The sequence below is a fragment of the Schistocerca gregaria genome, chromosome 1, assembly GCF_023897955.1.
Source record: "Schistocerca gregaria isolate iqSchGreg1 chromosome 1, iqSchGreg1.2, whole genome shotgun sequence".
Classification (NCBI taxonomy): Eukaryota; Metazoa; Arthropoda; class Insecta; order Orthoptera; family Acrididae; genus Schistocerca; species Schistocerca gregaria.
In genome coordinates, this window is record NC_064920.1 from 786,914,105 (window position 1) to 786,936,372 (window position 22,268).

General features: G+C 42.2%; 1 protein-coding gene across 1 annotated transcript in view; it reads right to left on the minus strand.

The window, feature by feature from the left end:
- Positions 1–21,085, minus strand: part of LOC126269400 (homeobox protein SIX5-like) — a 157,577-nt gene extending 136,492 nt beyond the window's left edge. The window contains exons 1-2 of the mRNA XM_049973991.1: positions 20,812–21,085; positions 6,920–7,246 (exon numbers count right to left, since the gene is read on the minus strand). Coding sequence (XP_049829948.1) covers positions 6,920–7,246; positions 20,812–20,937 — 453 coding nt within the window. The 5' untranslated portion in view covers positions 20,938–21,085. The remainder of the gene's footprint in view (positions 1–6,919; positions 7,247–20,811) is intronic.
- Positions 21,086–22,268: the final 1,183 nt, after the last annotated feature.

Below are 22,268 nucleotides of genomic sequence, written 5' to 3' on the forward strand. Positions count from 1 at the left end.
GAACCTAATCTCATGAAAATCATTTACAATTTACTGTTCAGTAATAACAAACATTTCGTAAGCAGTAATATTTAAAAAAAATAATATATTAATTCATCCTGTAACACGAATAAAAGATGCATTTCTGTCACAAATGACAATCAGGTATGAAAATCTGTAAATTTTATTTTTTAGAAAGTGATCTGTGTTGTCCAATATTTAATTTGTGTTGCAACCTCTGGAGTTGTACTTTTATCATGTAAACACTGTATACAAATCAGTAATCTTGCAGTATAAATGATAAGAAGAAAAACTACATTGGAACGTCATATGCAAGGGAAGGATGTAAAAACATTCACAGTTTAAAAATCCACTACTTGTTCTAAGTTAGTTTCGCGCAATTCTTCACTGTAAATTCATCAAAACACCTCTCTGAGACAGGTTTCTATCGTAATGAAGATGCTTCCATAGTCACAGGAGCCAAGGTAATATATGGTAATACATCCCTTAACATTCGCTCCGAATGTATCATTAATTGTTTTTGTTTTTGCTGTTATTGCTTTTTTTCAGATGGCACTGTATTACTATGTAATGTAGATGGTGGGCTTATTTTAAAAAAAAAAGTGGGAAACCATATTGTTGTTCAAGGGACATCAGCAGTATGTGTGTAACAAGGCGCTGAAGGCACTGGTTTGCTTCTGCAGAAAGCTCCGCTTAACTTTCATGAACGACACAAGAAACTTGTCAATAGCGTAAAAATCTGTCCACACATGTAGCGTGCTTTGCAGAACAACTTCGAGTGTCCTCCGACACTCGTCTGTTCAGCAACAACTACATGGGCTTCGGCAACATTTGCCCTAAGGGTTACCGCATATGGGCAGAGGGGACAGTAAGGACAGTAGGATCCGTGCACTTCATTCTTCATCCAACCTTCCCTTTCCTTCCCTTCCCCTAGGGAGTGTGTGCTACCCCTAATGAGCGCATGCATACGTGGCGGAGCCGGGAATACCTCGCAGATATGGGCTCTAAGAGGGGAATCAAGCATCTCTCACCAGCAACAAGTTACATATGACTCAGTGGAACGGCAACAGTGTCAGTCGCTTGCTACAATCCAGCGATACACCACGGCGTGGAAACAAAGGAGAAGAGTACAACGCACAATTTATTACCGATGTAATGGCTGTGTTTAGTGAATTCTATAATTATTGTTCCTCTAGAAGCAAAAGACACCCAGTTACTCCCCCGTGCGGATCTCCAGCAGAGAAATGATGGGTACGCGTAACAGCTTTATTGCGGAATCCTAGAGTATCAAAATCCTGAGTAGATAACAACTTCATAAACTGGAATTGTAAATGGATCGCTGCAGATTGAACATTAAGGGAAATGATTATACATACATTATGAAACACACGAAAAAATATAATTTTTTGTTCAGGTGATAAATTGCTGTAATTAGTTACTGTAACGGAAATGAACTATATAACCTAACTGAGATTTGTAAATAATCGCCCGATGTGCATAAAAATGATAAGTGCTCAGTGGATAATCTAATATTAAAGCGCATGTGTCAGTATGCACTTATGATGTAAAATATGGCGTTTTGTATATGGAAATACATGAGTTGGGAAGTCTTCAATGAAGTTTTCGGTGAACGATGCGAAGAGAAAATTATGAAGACCTAATGATAAAAAAGGAAACGTCACAAAAAGAATATTATTTGATTTTTGTCAACAGATAACTTGTAATGGAAAGTACATAGTTTAAGTAGAGGAAAATCAAGCACTTCTTGTGACCAAGTTTCGTAACAATTAGTTGGTATCAGACTGACTTTAATCTCTTCATTAACCCAGACTTTCTTATTGTAAAGTATGAAGCATAACTAAAACTGCTTACAAACACATTACGAAAAAGCGAAGGTGGGTGTTGGAATACAGTTGCACAGTAACGAAATCTTTAGATGAAAACATGTAGAATCAAAACCAAAGTATGGACAAAAGGTGAAAAGTATACAGGGTTTTATAATGCAATGTTGCGAAAAAATAAATAATTGCTTGAAAAATTCGAATAACAGCAGATTCGTTGGTTGAAATGAACGATAAAGATGGTATACAGGAAACGATGTCGTTTCAGGAAATTGAAAGACAGGACTTAATATTTCAGCAGACAGAACATTTAAAATGGAGGGAAAAATATCTCTTTAATTGTCAAACGAAAGTTGGATGGAAAGTACGTTAAAATCAGGGAACTGACTTAAAATATGTCAGCCTTATATCGAAGAATTTTATGGTAGAAGAAATACTGAGTAAGTTATCGAAGAAGAAGTAGGAGTTATGATAGATGAAGTACAGAAAGAGGCTGTTATACAGAAGACTGAAGTGAAATGATAGAAATGCGATAGAAAGCATAAAGTACCATTGGACATCACGTGATGAGGGGGTTATTGGAAGAAATGAAAGAAAATCGCTTGAGAAAGATTTCTCACTCTATTAAAATGTTTTTAGCAACTGTAGAACAAATAAGACTTCACTTATGAGTTTGCAGTTACTCTAAAAATAAAGGGAAGTGCATGGTCACGTAAGGATCAAGAACCTGTTAGTCTCATTCATTATCGAGTGAAGTGTCGCAGTGGTTAGCACACTGGACTCGCATTTGGCAGGCCGAACCGCACAGTAATCCTGGGTTCGGTGTGGGGCGGCGGTGGGATGGGTGGACTGCTGTGGCCTGTTGTGGGGTTGTGGACCATTTCGGGCTACGGCGGGACGAAACCTCTCCGGCGTTTCTAGGTCTCCGGTTCAATACACAATACACAATACGTTTCTGAATGCACTGCTTGACGCATTTCAGGAATTTATTCTCTTTGTCAAATGCAAATATCTACATCTGTGCTTCTCCTGTCTTGGGATCATCGTCTCGTGGTGTTACTGTTATTGGAAAGTCGGAAAATACAGGGCTGCTATACATGATCCATTCGTTTTCAAAGCTCTGCATTATCCAAAGTGTTAGATGCACAAATATGATTTGTGCGTGAATAGTACCGTAAACTCACCGCGTTTTCATTTCACGCTCTAAAAATTTTCTGTGAGTGCCTCTCTGGTCACTCGACACACGTCAAAGCGGTAGGCAAATTCGTTCCATTCTTATGTAGAAACAAGTCTATCAATGGCCACAATAGCAGCATTGATGCGTACTCTGAGCTGTTCCAATATTATTGGCAGGAGGATATATAAACACGGTCCTTAATGTACCCCAAAAGGAGAACGTCACAAGGCCACAGGAGCGGGGGGGCGGGGGGGGGGGGGGGGGGCAACGGAAGAGAGAGCCACATCATCATCACTGCACCCAATCCAGCGCTGCAGAATTCGTCGTTTAGGTGGCGACGAACAACGCTGCTCCAAAGAGGGGGAGCCTCGTCTTATTGGAAGATGAAATTTTCGGAATGTGCAGTCAGTTGTACAAACAACCGCAAATGCAACGTATCAACGTCAGAGGTACCTTCAGTCCTATTTTTATATGAAAGTTTTCCCATACAGCCTTGTCTGTGACATTGCGCAGAAAACATTAACGTTCATCGAATCTCGTTCATGTGCCACATTTTCGCATTGTGGCGATTACCCTTACCAGATAAATGGAAGGTTGCTTCGTCGCTGAATATCACCATGGAAGCAAAATGTTAATCCTCAATGCTTCTTGCATTATAATGCAAAATTGGAGCTGCCGCTCCGGTTTCAGTTGTTGCAGGAGCTGCAGACAGTACGGTTTGAAATTTAACCTAAACTAAACTCCGTCCGAACAGGCCTTTTAAGCCCAACGGTTCCGGCCGGCTGCCGTGTCATCCTCAGCCCACAGGCGTAACTGGATGCGGATATGGAGGGGCACGTGGTCAGCACACCGCTATCCAGACCGTATCTTAGTTTCTGAGGCCGGAGCCGCTGCTCCTCCATCAAGTAGCTCCCCAGCGTGCTTCACAAGGACTGAGTGCAACCTGCTTACCAACAGTGCTTGACAGACCGGATGGTCACCCATCCAAGTGCTAGCCCAGCCCGACAGCGCTTAACTTCGGTGATCTGCGACAAGGCCGTTGGCTTGAAACGGAACCACCATAGCAAAATCTTCCACACAGTATGCTGCAGAATTGCCGTTTTCTTTTAGGACTACGTAGGAAACTCACTCTCACCCTCTTCGCGGTTGCATCTGGCACACTTGGTCTATGAGTACTTCTCTGTTAACACAGACAATTATTACCACTAAATTGTCGATATCACCGCACAATGCTCCGTTTACATGGCGGTTTTTTCCATAATTCCTGTGAATGCGAGCAACACTGTCGTAACAGATAAACATCTTGCATATCCCATATGTTTCTTGCTTTGTCTCCATTTTGTCTAGGTACTGCACTCGTAACGCCAACTGGTGGGCACAATACAAACTCGCAAAATCTACGTTTCTATTCATACAATGTACACTTGTACACGTAATACTCTGGAAAACATAGAACTTTCAAAAGGGATGAACCATTTATAGTCGCCCTATATAAAACTTGCGATTGTTCATGAAGTAATGCCAAATAATAGTTCATGGAAATACGTTTCGTCTTTGCAACTAAATGACAGGCAGTCTGTTTATTTCCATAGTCGTTTCGCTTCTTTTATTTATGAAGCGTCGTCAGTGACCCTTAATACATTTGTTTTTATATATGTAATAAAAACATCATGTACAAGTTACAAATATGTTACTATGTTAATTTCCTCTTGTTTTTTCAGACCAGAAACAACTTTTGTGGCACAAGTTTGGTGACGTTAAATTATGTTTGGTGTTACTGACGATTTCCAATGTTGCTAGTTCGCATGTGTGGTCCTGGAGTTGTGTTCATTTGGTCCCCGTCTCCAGATGGTCGACTTCCGGTGTTTTTTTAACTCACATTTATTGAAACACTTCGCTTGTACTTTTCGCTGTGTGTTTAACATGTGTGAGTTTAAGTGTGTAGTGTGTGTCTATCTTTCGCCTTTTGTTTATGTTGCGTCTGTGGTTTGACATTTTAATTTATTTTGTGTGTGTGGTTTGTTACGTGTGAATGGGTCATTGCTCATGAGAGTGTTTTCTTTCAACAAAAAAAAAGTATAAATGTGTTATTATCTGCGTGAGTGGATATTTGTATGTATATATGTATGTGTGTATTAATTTAATCTGGTTATGTTTCACATTTCTGTTTGTTGTTTTAGTGGCTATCGTGATCAGTGAGTGACTGCTTATGTTGATTTGGTCTTTAATTACTTGCTTTTTCGATGCAAGGGTTATTTGTATATGAAAGTTTTCCTATAATGTCAGGAGTTTTTTGTTGTAACTATTCACTCTTATAATTTACATGTGCTGCTCCATGTTTTATCAGGTGTTCAACAAAGGTAGAGTGGCTATTTTCATACTTTCAGCTTCTTGTATGTTATTTATATCTAGTTTTGAAGTTCCTGCCTGTCATTCCCAGAAGAAGCTTATTAAATAAAGGAAGCGAAACGCGTATGGTAAAAAAGAAACTGTGTTCCATTTAGTTGCAAGGCCCGAACATAGCTGCAACAACTTTGAAGCAACTAAGGAACGACTGAAACGGGAAAATATTACGGTCGAATAATAGTATTATTTCTCTGTCTACTTACAGGTACCTTGTCTCCTTTTCCTATTACTTAAATTATAAAATTATGAAGATAATAAATGGCTCTGAGCACCACGGGACTAAACTTCTGAGGTCATCAGCCCCCTAGAACTTAGAACTACTTAAACCTAATTAACCTATGGGCATCACACACATCCATGCCCGACGTAGGATGCGAACGTGCGACTGTAGCGGTCGCGCGGCTCGAGACTGAAGCGCCTAGAACCGCTCGGCCACTGCGACCGGCTATGAACATAACACTTTTCTGGTATACATGAGGGGTATTCGGAAAGTAGGGTCCGATCGAACGCGAAATGGAAACCACAGCGAAAATCTGATGAAACTTTGCACATATATGTTGGGCAGTGTTTCTAGAAGGCCTATCGATAGCGGTACGTCACTCTTTTCAGTCCTGAGCTCACAGTGAGAATGTAAAGATGGCTAGAAAGTTGTGGCTTCCGCCAAGTATGAGGCCCTGGTGAAAGATTTAGCCTGAAGCTATGCAACCCACATAAGATGCGTGTCATACGTTTCGTTATACACGACTATTCTCGGCCGCACTCTGCAGGGGCAATGAAGATGCTCCTGCAGCGTTTTCGATGGGAAGTGTTTGATCACCCACGATACAGCCCATAATTGGCTCCCTGTGAGGTTCATCTCTGCTAACATGAACTGCTAGCTATGAAGACAGTCTTTTGGCACAGGCAACGAGCTACAGAGTTTTAGGAGACCACATCTCCATTGGTAAACTGACACGCCAGTTATACTAGTCACCCGCGATGATTCACTCACACTGTCGTGCTACATGTGTAACTGATACGAGGGCTATTCGTAAAGAGAATTGGCAGAAATCGCAGACGGCTGCCTTCTATCACGATGGCATAGGAGAGCTGGCACAACGCTAAGACAGATGACGAAGTCGGAACGACAACGATGTAGATAAGTAGCTGGAAGTTGTAGCGAACTGTTACAAATAAAACATTTTTGATTTTTACAGTGGTTTCCATTTCGGGACCGACCGGACCCTACTTTACAAATAGCCGTCGTATCAGTTACACATGTATTATAGCACGACAGTGAGAGTGAATCATCGCAGGTTGAGTAGTATAACTGGCGTGTCAGTCTACCAATGGAGATGTGTTCTCCTAAAACTCAGAGCAGTTTCCGCGCCAGGTACGTTACCCAGCAGCGACCTACATGATCGTCTACTTCTCAATTCAAGGATCAGTACGGTTCGAGCTCAGTGTGGTGTCGGCCGGGCGTGGCTAGGTAAGGGCGAGCAGCGCGGGGCGGTACCTTGAAGCAGTAGACGGTCTCCTCGCCATCCCAGATGGTCCTGGGCAGCTGGTACTTCTTGCGCAGGCGGTACTTGTCGACGGCGCCGAGCGGCCGGCCGCGCACGCGCTCCGCCTCACGGTAGTGGGCGGCGAACCACAGCTGCTGCAGGTGCGCGTGGTGGCGCGCGCTGAACGGCTGCGACTCGAGGATGGCGTACAGCTCGTGGTAGTGGCCGCGCTGGAAGGCGACGGCGGCGCGCGCGCGCAGCACCGACTCGTGGCCGCGGATCAGCCCCGCCGGCGACAGCAGCCGCAGGAAGCGCTCCAGCCGCGCGATGTCGCCCGCCTGCGGCACGCCCGAAGCGTTCCCTTCTACATCTACATCTACATCCATACTCCGCTAGCCACCTGACGGTGTGTCGCGGGGGGTACTTTGAGTGCCTCTATCGGTTCTACCTTCTACTCCAGTCTCTTATTGTTCGTGGAAAGAAAGACTGTCGGTATGCCTCCGAATGGGCTCTAATCTCTCTGATTTTATCCTCATGGTGTCTTCGCGAGATATACGTAGGAGGGAGCAATATACTGCTTGACTCATCGGTGAAGGTATCTTCTCGAAACTTCAACAAAAGCCCGTACCGAGCTACTGAGCGTCTCTCCTGCAGAGTCTTCTACTGGAGTTTATCTATCATCTCCGTAACGCTTTCGCGATTGCTAAATGATCCTGTAACGAAGCGCGCTGCTCTCCGTTGGATCTTCTCTATCTCTTCTATCAAACCTATCTGGTACGGATCCCACACTGTTGAGCGATAATCAAGCAGTGGGCGATCAAGTGTACTGTAGCCTACTTTCTTTGTTTTCGGACTGCATTTCCTTATGATTCTTCCAATGAATCTGGCATCTGTTGTACCGACGATCAACTTTATATGATCATTCCATTTTAAATCACTCCTAATGCCTACTCCCAGATAATTTATGGAATTAGCTGCTTCCAGTTGCTGGCCTGCCATATTGTAGCTAAATGATAAAGGATCTTTCTTTCTATGTATTCGCAGCACATTACACTTGTCTACATTGAGATTCTATTGCCTTTCCCTGCAGCATGCGTCAATTCGTTGCAGAAATCACTCTTACTTCGGAAGACTTCTCTCCATTTTGTCTTTGCGGTATTTCAAAACTACCGCCTCCACTATGAGTTTTCACTTTGCAGTGGAGTGTGCGCTGATTTGAATTATCTCAGCAGATTCAAATTGTGCGCCCACCGGCACACGAACCTATGAACATTTTATTTCGCGGACAAGTGCTCTACTGACCCTTTTAGTTTCCTAAACTTGTCTTCCAAAACACTCAAGATATTACGTGTTTCTTGAAGCTCTTCCAGCAGAAAGAATATTCCATCATCTTTCGGGCGTGCACCAGGCACAGTGATATCTCTTTTTTCGAAATTTCGGCTGATAACCGCACGCATCCGTCTTATGTCTAACGCACGAGCATTTACTTCACGGTATTGTGTCAACTGGTTTAAATTTTGGCTGCGATTCACCTTGAGGATGGCTGTAATGTCATCATCCGAAATATCGGAAGAAGATATAGTACTGCCCGGAGGCACGTCTGAAACATGATGGAATGAACAGGATACCTTTTCTGAAACAACAGGGTTCCTCTTCTAGAACAACTAAGACTTGTCATGTGAGACAAAAAGGTCCCTCGTTTACAACAAATACATTAACTCTTCTGGAACAAACACACACCTAATGTGGTCAGTTACTCCTCCCTCTGCCGAACGCTGTGGCCGAGAGGCTCTAGGCGCTTCTGTACGGAATCGTGCTGCTTCTACGGGCCGGCCGGAGTGGCCGAGCGGTTCTAGGCGCTACAGTCTGGAACCGCGCGACCGCTACGGTCGCAGGTTCGAATCCTGCCTCGGGCATGGATGTGTGCCGTTCTTAGGTTAGTTAGGTTTAAGTAGTTCTAAGTCTAGCGGACTGATGACCTCAGATGTTAAGCCCCATAGTGCTTATAGCCATTTGGTCCAACTCCTCCTTCTAAACAAATAAGGTACCTCTGCTAAAACAAAATAGACGTATCTTCTTAAGCAAATAAGTTTCATATTTTGAAAGAAACCAGGCGGCTCTTCTGCAAGCAACTAGGCTACTATCCTAATGGGGCAAATCCTTCCTTCCGAAACAAACAAGACTTCCTTTCTAAGCAACACAAAAAAATTCTCATCTTCTAAGAAAACGAAGACTCTTCTTCTAGAACAAACAAGATGTCTCTTTTAAACCACTGAGTCTCCTTTTTTAAAACAAACACGGCTGCTGTTCTCGTTTTGAAGTGAAATAATCTTCATGAACAGATAGTGGGTAAAATTTACTGGCTCAAGAAGATGCGCATTAAGTGTTCGTTCACTCTGTTGCGCTATCAACTTTCATTCCTTCCGAGCTGCGTCACAGATAGAGCTAACCAACCACGACTCACGACTCGCTCTCACAGCTTCACTTCCACCAGTACCTCTTCTCCTACCTTCCACGTCCGACTACCTCCCCTGTGCTTCTCAAACTAAAGATATAAATATGTAAATGACTGTGTACATAAATTAGCTGCAGTAGCCATGTAAAAATGATTCAAGGATGATTAAAACTACTACTACGACTACTACTACTAATACTACTACATTAGCTGTAGATTGAAAATTTTCCCACATCACCAATCTTTTGCACTAATTCTTTTTTCTTTTCTGAAAAATCTCACTCCAAAACTCTGCTGTAGATAATACTAACACCTCATCCTCTTTCTAAGCTCTGCATCTGTCATAATGTGGAGGAGTACTAAAGCAATTTTTCAGATAAGTAAAGGCGAAGATTCAGTACATCAAATGGAAATCAAAGGACGCCGCCATGGTCTCCATACCAGCTGATAATATATCGTTACATTATGCAATAAGAGTGTATGGAACGTGTAGTCCCTGTGGCGATCAATATAGGGAAATGATTGAACAGTGTGGCACTAGCTCTTTATAATATTAAGTAAATACTTTGCAACATTGTTTTTGTCTTTGGGAGGGGGAGGGAGAAGGGGATAGGGGGTGGGGGAGTATCCGATCTCCATCCAGCCATCTTAATTTTGGTTTTTAGTGGTTTTCCTAAATTACTTTTGGGCAAGTTCTGACATGGTTCCAAATATAAAGCCAAGGCCAACTACCTTTCCCGTCATTGTCACACTAGAACTGTAAATATGTTAATGGCTGTATAAGTGTATTGTCTTTCTTCCATTCTTAAACTGTAATACCGTGACATGTCCAGCATCCTTCTACAAGTGATCCACTCATGAATGGAACAACTACTGGCACATATATGACAAACGAAAACTGTATGACAGACCTGGAAGCAAAGATGAAGATCTGCCTTTCCAAGACATTGCTCTCTCCTGTTGAGTATGCAGCCCGTAGATCGCCACAAATCTAGAACTTGTTATTGCCTTCTCTCCATTTGTTCCTAATACATCAAATGTATATTTGCAATTGCGCATATGGACAATCATCAGCTGTAGAATGGAATGCCGACAATGAAAATCTGTGCCGTACGAAGACTCGAATCCGGATTTCCCGCTCAGCTGTACAATGGAATAACGAGAAAGAAAATTTGTGCCTTACCGGGTCTCGAACCAAGATTTACCGCTCGGGATTCGGGTCATGATCCGGCACAAATTTTCATTGTTGTCATTCCGTTGTACAGCTCATGGTTGTCCATATTCGCAATTGCGAATACATTTCATTTATTTCAGAACACTGTAGTTACGTCAGTGACCGTTCCTGCATGCATGTTCAAAGGAATATTGCTTCGTACTTCGGAATAATAATAGACGCACTGCAATATCGTATTTCTTCCTACCTCCATTCATATTCTTCCATCTCCGTACAGGAGGGAGAAAAACTGTCTGATAGTAACACCACAATAGGGGTAAGAGACGTCGAATCAAGCAAAATTTTGCAAATATTCACAGATCCGAGAGTCATCGTTCTGGAGACATAGCCGCAAAACAGCAGCCACTGAACGGCGAGCTCGTGGGAGTCAAAATCTGTGAGGAACTGGCTGATTGTAAGAGCTTTTGAGACCGCGGCAATTATTCTCAACATGCCAGGAATTTTCAAGAAGGTATGCCTTGCATTTAATCGACGATGTCAAATTTGTAGCAATGTTGCAGACAGGTTTTTCGAGCATTTTCTGTGAAAAAAGTCATTTGAGGAAAACCGAGTGATCAAAATTTAATTTCTGTTTCCTTTTTCACCGCTGTGATCATTGCAACTTACTGAGCCAGTGTACTTGTTATAATAAACGCTCATTCATGCTCCCTGTACAGCAGCAAAAATTAAAACACGTGACCTTTACATTTGATGTTAACAACTTTGCACCCCACAGTTTTTGCAGTACAGCCTACTATCTTAAGAAATTAATGGCATTACGCTACTTTTACCATAATTGATTTAATACTCAAGCTTTTCCCAGAGAATATCACAGTAAATGTACGTGAAATGTTGCCTGCTACGGATATAAATTTTAAGTACGTCTAGCTTTGACAGTTCAACGGAAAAAAACGGTGGATATCCTATCTGTGATTGTTTCAAAAATTTTAGTCGGTTCAAGTTTCCCTGCCCTGATCCCACCCTGAATGAAGGATGAGGTGCTGAATTTTTTCACGTCAAATAACTTTTTCAGCCGTTAATGATATCTATAATTTCTTTTCAAATAGTTCAAATGGTTCTGAGCGCTATGGGACGTAACATGTGGGGTCATCAGTCCCCTAGAACTTAGAACTACTTAAACCTAACTAACCTAAGGACATCACACACATCCATGCCCGAGGCAGGATTTGACCCTGCGACCGTAGCGGTCGCTCGGTTCCAGACTGCAGCCCCTAGAACCGCACAGCCACTCCGTCCGGCACAGGTCACAAATATGTATATTATGTCGAAAGTCAAATGAGGTGAAAAAGTTAGGCGCCTTGCCCCTTACACTACACAACCCACTATACTCTGCAGATCTCAATGTATTAGTGTTTTTATGCCCCAAAATTCCGGCATTGAATGATTATGCCTCTTTACGGGTCGCCGGGTCGCACCCTCTCCTATCTTGTTCTCATGGAGTCTAAGTCAGGGATACAACGGAAGAAGCATAAATGTCGCACAGTCTTCTGCGAACAGCGATTCTCTATATTTATCCAGGAGAAGTGCACGAAATTAACGTCTCTTTTCCTCCAAAGACTCCCACTTAAGCTCCCCGAACACCTTTTTATGCATTCATATCGGCTGTACTGGCCTGCTGTGATCCTTGTAGTGTATTTCTGTATTTGGTCGATGTCTGCTGTTACACCTGCTTAATAAAGGCTCTCAACATGGGAAAAATATTCCAAAGTTAGTTGCCCTGGCGTCTTGTTGGGCTTCCTTTACACTTACACAGGATATTTTTAGTAAATGAAAGTCTTCTACTTGTCTTTCGTACTGCTGTTCGTCCCATTTTACGTCACCCCGTAGTGTTGTATCTAGATACTTAAATGAAATGATGGGCTCCAGATCTAATCTAGTAAGTGCAGAGTGTTATGAGTGTTATTTCCATTCATCCACACTTCGAGTGAGCTGGCGTGAGTCAGTACAGCAGATGGAAGTACCGCCCAAGCCGTTCTGCATTTCCTCAGCGCTATACAGCGCGATACATTGCCGTAGACAAAGGCGTTACCATCGAGCAGTTTGCTGTTGAACATATTTGATAAAGCATTCATGTTTACTGAGGGAAATAGCGATTCTGTTACATCTTCCGTCCATTACAATTTAATGGAGTCTATTATAGTCAAAAATTCTTCGAGCCACTAGTTGATCTATGTAGACACACCTCTGAGGCTATTCTGATGTATGATGTGGCAAAGCGTCGAATAACTTAACGATCTTTAGGAACGCGGAATCTACATTTCCAGCTGCATCTATTATTATTTGTTGTACGACCAACACTCCTGGAGGAAAAAATATAGCAGGTAATTTGACTTGAGCACAGTTTCGGCCGCAACCAGTCCTCCCTGCAGTTTTAACTGCTCACTCGTATTAAGTCCCGTATGTATTTCATAAAAGAGTACAGTTTGCTTCTGTTGAACTGCCGCGACAAAAATGTTTACTGCCAATTTACTGTAAATAAAACATTACGTATCATACATTATGTCAGTAATGAAACAATATTAATCAATAGAATGGCACACAGAATATCAGAACAAAACCAATATCGTGTGTAGAGCAGAGTTGATATATAAACGGTTAATTCAGTACGACACAGATAAAGAATAACAAATTATATCGGCACATGAGCTAGGCCGACATCGTACGTTTCACTGTTTCGGATGATAGTGGGACGTAAGAGGCTGTGGTGGCCGAAGGCAGATTAGGTGTTGGCAGGTGAGGGGCAGAAACTGCCCACGCCTCACAGAACAAGGCGCACTCCAGTCCAACTCTTTCTTTTTAATTTCAGTTTTACTCGCTTTATGCTGGTAACAATGCAGCTACTTACAAGTGATTCTTAAAGTTATTAAGATAGCTAAACTCATAGTATGCAACACACACCGTTAATTTAGAGTCTGTTCTTATCCATTAGGATTTTAGTATTTGCTTTTAGGGGAATTTGCTTTCTCACGTTTTAGCTCAGTGAGGAGCACATTTCGTACGTTTCATACGTTTCACTATAACGTGTTCACACCTTTTTCGCCTTCTGATTGATCACTGTTTGTGGAAAAGTCCATCACTCCGATTCTGTTGACACGCGCAGCTAATACGCTTGTCCTAACCTTATTTGGCTTTTGATATGGGCTTCTATTCTCCTCGGAAGATTTTTCTGGCTGTCCGAGAGACATGTCGTTATGCTGCACTGGACTCATGTATACGTAAACTGCTTTTTCCTAAGGCTCCCATTGCTAGATACTACCTTTCTTAAAAGAGGTATCAAGTCAGGATGCGAAAGCGGAGTATGTAGCGGTTTTCCTTCCTTAACGCTCTCTTATGGGAGGCCATTAACTACACCGGTTCTCTTTAAAGTTGTCTTTTGCAAGGAAATTTACTGTTTAGTTGAGCCAAATACCTGAGTGCTCCTTTAATCACATTAAATGATCGATTTTCTTTCCTTTCATTATCAGTTCCCCCACGTCATAAATACAACTATTGGTATAAGATTTCCAATTTCGATGCTCTAATTGCTCTAAAGCACCTCTAAAGTCTGTAAAAATTAGTGTTTTGTTTCATCTGTGCGATTATTCCTACATAGGAGCTCGAGATAATGAAACTACATTTCGCTTTATGCAATGTAAGGCAATTATACGCATGTGTTTTGGATCCATTGAATTCCCCTGTAGAGGTCCCCTCGCATAAAATAATCGCTTCAGTAAAACGGTGTTGTTTGCTTTGCATGGTACAGTAATAAATCACACGAGTAAAAAAATTGACACAGACATTTTCCTTTGCACACAGTGTGCACGTGTTCTGTCATAGCTCGCAGCAACTCGCGAAATCGGCAGCCGAACTTACGAATGTTCAACAGAAAAGTGGAACTTTGAACCCGCCGAAAATGAGGAAACTTATTTTTTGTCAATCACGTCGCGATCAGATCAGAATAACATTAATTTCATTCAATGTCAAACAACCGGAAACGAAACTGATTACAACGTTCATATTATTTCAGTTAAAAACTGAAATTTAATCGCCCTTAACTAGTTGAGATATCACGTCTTCCTTCAAAAATAGCAAACAAACCTGAGCTAGCAAAGTCATATGTTGGTAGCTCAGTAAGAGGTGATATGAACCAGTACCTATAGCTCGCTGTACCTATCTGTATTAGCAATTAAACTGTCGGTACACTGTTTGTTTTTTCCCTATGTCTCCACTACGTATTTCGCTACTTTAGTCAACCTCGAACTCTATAATGCGAAGAACGTTAGTTTGCGAAAATTGTTGATAAGCCAGATTAGGATCTAATCCATATTCCTGAATGGTCTGACTGACCTGCCTAAACTTTGTGCTTCGGATATGTGATTTTTTATTACATGATGATTAACACAAACCGAATTCACGGAACTCTGTATTTTTTGGAATTCGTAATCCTTTAGCAGTTCGCATCTGCAACATCGCATAGCATTTACTGCCGGATAATAATAACCCGAGAAGTAAACACAATTTAATGCATCTAGAAACCGATATAACACTATTACGAAACCGTACAAATTACTACAAAAATCGCTATGTTACTTAAGTTTCACATTCAATTCCTACCTCGAAAGAGTAAAATTGCATTGAAGTACTAGTAAAGACCGAAAAGGGATAAATGTAAGTTTGGAGCTCTGATTTACTTGCTCCAGCGTCGGCCATTCGTAATAACATAAAAGTATGTATCCTTAACTTATTTGTGTTTTCTTGATATGATTTTTTGAGAGTAAGTAGCAAACATCGACTAATTTCGTTTCCACTGACCTGATAATAAGCTGTGCGGGGCATAATGTCTTAAATATGGTTACTCTATAACGATGTAAGACGTATATAAAATCTGCAGGTCGGACTCTCCTTGCGAGTACCTGATAAAGTTCTCGCGGAAGAAAGGCGAACAACATACTAATCATTCTTTATGCACTGTAAGTAGAAGTTCTGGAAAGTAGAGACGTCCAAAGTATCAAGAACACTGTATGGAACCTTCTTCTTAAACGAATAATATTGCAGTTTCCTCCAGAACGAATATATGCTCAATTATATACTTCGGAAATTGCTTTACTTAAACAATAAATAAGCTTCAAGAAAAGGTACGTATCTTCATTTTCTTCAGCCACAGGAGCAGAAGAGGAGTGGGAGAATACAATAACGTAAAGTTGCTCTGCATGAAGGTACATGTTCATCCCTGCATTGTAAGTGAATTTAATGACCTACTAAATACAACATGAAAAATAAGGATTTGCTATGTTTTAGTTGTCGTTACACTAGAGACTTTCATATTTCCTGACAAGTACTCGTACTTCTCCTAGTACAAAAATAAATCGCACGTATGTGTATGTGAAAAGTTTTGTAGACATATGAACTGTAGATCATAAAGTAATTTTAGTTACGCCTGAATTTAGAATGTACAATCGCTATTCATCCAGATTTGAGCAAGCTAGAATTTACCATGCAAGGAGAACAGTTACCAAGTTGTGTGGTGTGATGGAAATTGTGATTTGCATGAAATACGTCTATAATAATCCAAAACCTAACGTACTGGTGTTAGCTGTGATGTGTTACGAAATTGCTCGATAGGTAGAATGAGGTTCATCCTCAGTAAAACAAACAATTAGGGCAAAGAAATGTTGATACGTAACTGATCTTCTATGCCATGGACGCTAGCGGCAAGGTAAGTTCTAGCAATAGTTTTGGTCGTGTTTCCCGTCTACTCAACGCGGAAACCTCGAAATGAAAGCTCTTGTATACTCTGGTGAGATTTTAACCAAAAGACTATCTGCCGAGAAAATTGTTTGGAGCGAAATATGTGAAATGAGTGACTACTTCCTAACTAGAAAATAATGGAAGAAAGTATAAAACCACTTTATTTATTACTCGAAGAAAAGTTGTGGGTGCTAGAGGAAAACTATTAATTTCATTTCTTATGCTTATGTTAGTTGCATAAATCTGAAAAGGAATATCAAAGTGTAGTGTGGACCCATAGACGTGGATAAATGAAAAAAATGTGTTCCGCTTATTCTCAAACGAAATTCATTTTTGATGCCGTCACTGAATAAATAACAACAGGAAGTTTCACTGTGTTCTCTTTAACAATTGCCACAAGTCAGCTTTTAACAACAATGATACAAACAGCATTATTTTCTCCAATGGGTAATTTTACCCAAACTTACAGTATACTTCCTGTCTGTATGGCTCTTTATGCTACATTCACCTTTGAAATATATATGTAATACAACGTAGAGCAATTGATTGTTGCACAGACACAAAACCCAAGCTTTTAGCCGAATATACAGCGGCTCGCTGGCTCAGAGGTCAACGCGTCCTGTTGGCTTGTAGAGAATACGGGTTTAGTTATAGGTACTGCGAGGGATTTTTCCTTGACGAAGGCACTGGAAACGCGTGAACCTTGTTGAGGGGCTGCTTGAGTGATATGTAGCGGCTCAGACGTCTGGAAAGCCGACAAAGACTGCATTGATTCAATGCCCCTTCGTAACTCATGCAAATGACGTCATTTGGCAGAGGGTGACACACGAATGAGATTCAAACCAAGAACATAGACATCGTTCGCACTTAATAAGCATTCTTCTATGAATGGGAAGCACCAAAGTAGTCGCTGAATATTTGCATAGAAGGTTTTCTACACGAATACTTGGTTCAATGATACTGTTGCCGAATGGTCACACAGTTCAAAGTTTCGTTTCTTGATGTATGCATTCGGTGAACCAGGATGTCGCTTAAGGAACGTCAAGTGTTCAGGCAGAACTGTAGACTCGCACGGACGTAGAATTGCAGAAGAATGCAGTTGTCACTCTAGCGCTACGTCTTGCAGTTACAGTAAACCTACAATTCGAAGATACATTTTAGCATAGTTTATTTGGTGTAAAGTTTTTAATATTACATTTGCTCAATTTATAACGATGTAAGGCGTAAATTACATGATGTTATGACTGTTTTTGCCGAATCGCTTTAGGAGAATCGTGTGGAAAGTTGAGCTTAATTTCTAAAATTTTTGGTGCGGTAACCATAAGTATTTTAAAGCTTTCTGGCAAACTGAAACATTGTGCCAGTCCAGGCCTCGAACCCAGAAAACTGCCTTCCACGGGCAATGTTATTACTCAATTGGAAGAGGATTGCAAACAAAGATCAAATTGCAACGTCATGTCCTGTTCTGGAACACTGATTTGAACTGTCACCATGTTTCAAAACAGCACACCCTCCATTGCAGAGTAAAAGATTCATTATGAAAGCAAAATATGTTATTTAAATACAGGAATCAGTTGAGTGTATGTCAAATATTAATTGTGAGAGGCATGTCGATGCCAGATGCTGTACGGACTGGATTTATGACTCGCATTTCGTGTGACGATGATTAATTCATGCCAATAGTCAAACCTTGTGCACACCAACTAATTTACCTGGATTGGATTACAAATAAATATAGTACAAGGGATTATTCTAGGATCAGTATTGGGATATTTCAGGCAGTATTTTAGACAAATTACATTTAAAAAAGTGACATAACATGATAAAAAAATGATAGAAGTGTATGTTCAATACAGTACTTGCAACAAACTCATGCGACCCGCTTTTGTGTTTAGTAAAGTTTCTTTATCAAATCAAGCTACTGTTTGTTATAATATATTCTCATTATAGTTTTCGACACGTTATTAGCATTGACAAACGAGTAATTTTCATACAAAAACAATATTTCGTCTAATGATACAGAAAGTAGTTTTATACGTATGATCGTCGATAATGATCGACACAGTTCTATCAATTTATAGGTAAGTTATCTGTTGGGTGGCACTAAAGAGGCTGCGTGAGGCTTTTAGCGGGTCTTGCTGTTGTGCACAGAGAAGACGCAACGCTAGAAAACTGTAGTGAAATGCTAGAAGACATGCACAGGATCAACGCTTGTTGCAGTGATTACCAATATAAACAACGTAAACATAAATAAAGTACTGCGCATAAACAGACTGAAAACCCATTATTGAAAAGTCACATGCCAGACTGAGATGCATCTGAAGAATCCTCAGTTTAGTGCACCCACGAACGAGGTAACTTACAAGTAGAACACCTTAGTTCAACTGATACTAGCGTTTTGCTCGTCCTTGCGGGATACGTACCATATAGGACTGATAAATGAAAGAGAAGATCCACAGAAGAGCAGGGCGTTTCGCCTGAAGTTCGTTTAGTAAGTGTGAAAGTGTGATGGAGATGCTCAACGAACTCCAATGGCAGAAACTAAAAGAGAGGTGTTGTCCATCACAGGCTTAAAATACCGAGAGCGTGCGTTCGTAGAAGAGTCAACCAATGAATTGATTCCTTGTATTAGGTGCTGCGATTATCGCTGAAGCAACTGGTTTTCCGTTACACCGGTTGTTTTCGTCGTCAGTTTAATTTGACTTAAAACCACTGAAAATAGCCGGTTTCTGAAGTAATCGATTTCCAGTTTTGTATTTCTATTACTTCCTGTAATAAACGTGGACTGCAAACAAAGATTGAAAAATTCTAATGAATGAGAAGAAAAACGGTAACGACCGATGTGGGGCTGAGGCTGCGACAAAAATCGTTTTCATTCTCTCCAGAAAAGATTGCGAAAATGAAGAAGGCGGGCGCGGCGTCAGCCAGAGTGAAATGTCATATGTTGATGACTTTCCCACGTCGTCTTTTTCGCATGGTGTCAGTTTTTCACCTTGATCAAACACAAAATTAAGCGCTGAGTTATTATCCCAAGTTTATAGCTCGTCATTGAAATTCTGGGTTTATCGATCAACATTGTCTTACCTCCCAAGAAACTACAACGTCATTGTGTCAGGGTGGCGCAGTGCTTAGCGCGTCTGCCTAGTGAGGAGGATATTCGGGTTCGAATCCTGGCCCCGGTACAAAAGCTTTATTCGTCGTTTCAGTATGCATATGTACTTCCAAAGAGCGTTGTGGATGTTTTCACTTTACGCGATCTCGCAAGTTTGTTGCGCCTGCTCCTGTTTATGATCTTTTGAAGTAGGCTAAATGTAGCATTATACTTCATTACTACCGCACTTCGGAAAACAATTGCAAACTAGGGATTATGCCATATTGCAATGCAGTCGATGTCCGAGGATGACAGCGAGAAACTACCGTACGGAGAAGGTGGGAGGGTGGGGGGGGGGGGCAGTTTTGTACACTGCACGTTTCACAGGCTTACCATCACATAGGCCACGCAAAATGGTAACTGGTATATTAGCGTCTCAGCAGTTCTGTATCCATTCTTATTCCATTAGTTTGCGCTAGTTTCTAAGTATATGCGCAGTTATTAAAACAGTGCCCATCGCTTTCCTCAAGTTACGTAGTATCCAACATTTCGAAGCGAACATCATTCGTTTTTTTTAAAAGAAAAATCTTTCTAAAAACCAAAAATTTCAGCACAAGTGCTATCGGAAATTGATATGCTGGTTTTTTTTACTTGGTTGTTAGTATGAAATGAAAGAAAGCCTGTTATAATCTAGATCAAACAAATGCCAAGAAATATCAGTTATTCAGTACTAAAATACCATTATTAGTTTTAATCGGCAGTTTTTCCCATCGCTACCTCGTACGTACACCTCGCGAAATGGCCATGAAGTTAAAATTACAGAGATTCGAGCTTACGATGTAATAGAGTGCAGTAACCGATTGTGTAAATTTGAAGAAACACAAACGCACGATCTATCAAATGCAGAAAGCAGATGAGTGTTTCTATAAAAGTTTTTCTGATAGGTGAATCACGTTACTTCTGCGAAGAGCAAGTCCGACTGTTGTCGAAGGACCCTTAACAATGTGAAATGTGGGGAAAGCCGATAAACAATTGTAGCACTCATGTGATTGCTGTTACTGAGGCTGTAAATGTAGTGCTATACACTGGCACTCCCAGGATACACCCTGAGAGCTTCAAGGAGTCGTCACTTTGGTAATGGAGGAAAATGTGTGTGTGTGTGTGTGTGTGTGTGTGTGTGTGTGTGTGTATGTGTGTGCGTGTGTGTGTGTGTGTGTATATGTGTGAGGGTGCGTGTGTGTGGTGGTGGGAGGGGGAGGTGGCGTTAAAGCTGTAAGGGAGGCAAACAGGATGACTGGTTGCAGTATTCGGATATGCAGATGCTTGCACAGGACTGACTACGGTGGAGAGGTGCATCTGAGCAGTCAACACGAGTGTGTGTAAGCCTTGTTCTCACCTGGAGGAGGGCCTCGCAGACGCAGGCGACCTGCTCGGCGGAGAAGCTGAGCGGCCTGGGATGCGGGGCGTCCGCCGCCGCCCCCGCCTGCTCCTCAGCAGCCGCAGGGGACACCTGCTGCTCCATGGCGCATCGCAAGTCCGTCTCGGCACGGCACGGCGCGGGAAGCTGCTCTGCTCTCACGGCGACACGTAGGCGCGCAGCACCCACGCAGGCTGGCTGCAGACTGGCGCGCGGACAACGGCGGCGCCGGCGCCCGGCTCACCCCTCCTAACCCCTCCTCGGCGAGACGCAGCGGCCCCTTATTGGCCGGTAGGCGTGGCAGCTGGGGCACCCGCCGCGCGCTATTGGTGAGATGTCACGGCGGCGACTTGAGAGCCGGCGTTAGCACGTGGTGTCAACTTACAAACGGTGGGGCCGTGAGCTGCAGCAGAGTTGCTCACCGGTTACGTCCGCCACTCCCACCCTCTTCGGTTTGTTACGCACGGAAGGAGCAGGACGGACGGGTGTCCGGAAACGGGACAATACGTTAACGTCATACGCAACAGGCTGGTGTTGCAAACGTAGGGGACGAAAGTAACGTAGAGCTTGGCCGAAGCCATCGCAATATGACCATCAATAGATATGCATGCGAGAGCATGCACACCAGTCCGCACCTCGTGGTCTAGTGGTCACCGTTTCTGCCTCCATACCACAGAGTCCCGGGTTCGATTCCTGGCTAGATCGGGGATTCTCTCCGCCTGGGGAATGAGTGTTTGTGTTGTCTTCCTAATTTCAACACCATTCGGAAAAAGGGCGAGACTGGACAGTGAAAGGAAGGGGAATTACTACGGGCGCTGATAACAGCATCGTTGAGTGCCCCACAAACCAGACACATCATAAGCATACGCTTTAAAACGATACGCATAAAAGCGATGTTTTTGGGAGCCTCGTACCTCGTGTTCTATTGGTGACATAACACGAGGCTAGGGATCATTTGTATACGTAACAGGAGGATTCTACTTAAGCAAGGGCTGCGAGAGGTTGCCGTGCGGTCTGGGGGCGTCTTGTCACGGTTCGCGCGGCTGTCCCCGTCAGAGGTTCGAGTCCTCCCTCGGGCATGGGTGTGTGTGTTGTCCTTAGCGTAAGTTAGTTTACGTTAGATTAAGTAGTTCGTAAACCTAGGGATCGATGACCTCAGCAGTTGGTCCCGTAGTCCTTACCACAAATTGCCAAGTTTTTACTTAAGCAAATCGGTTGATGCCTTTAGAATTTAATGTCACCTAAGATGGGCCTTAAGGAGCTTTGGAGGCTCCATTTAGTTCACGAGTAGTTCCTGAGAAAACCAGAAGAAAATATCTTTTTACCTTTTCTTCGTGCCAATACCGAGCCGCGGATTCCAAGAAGGCTATGCACAGAAAATGGCTGAAATTTTTGCGATATATTTCTACGATATTGAGCTCGAAAAACCCTGAAAA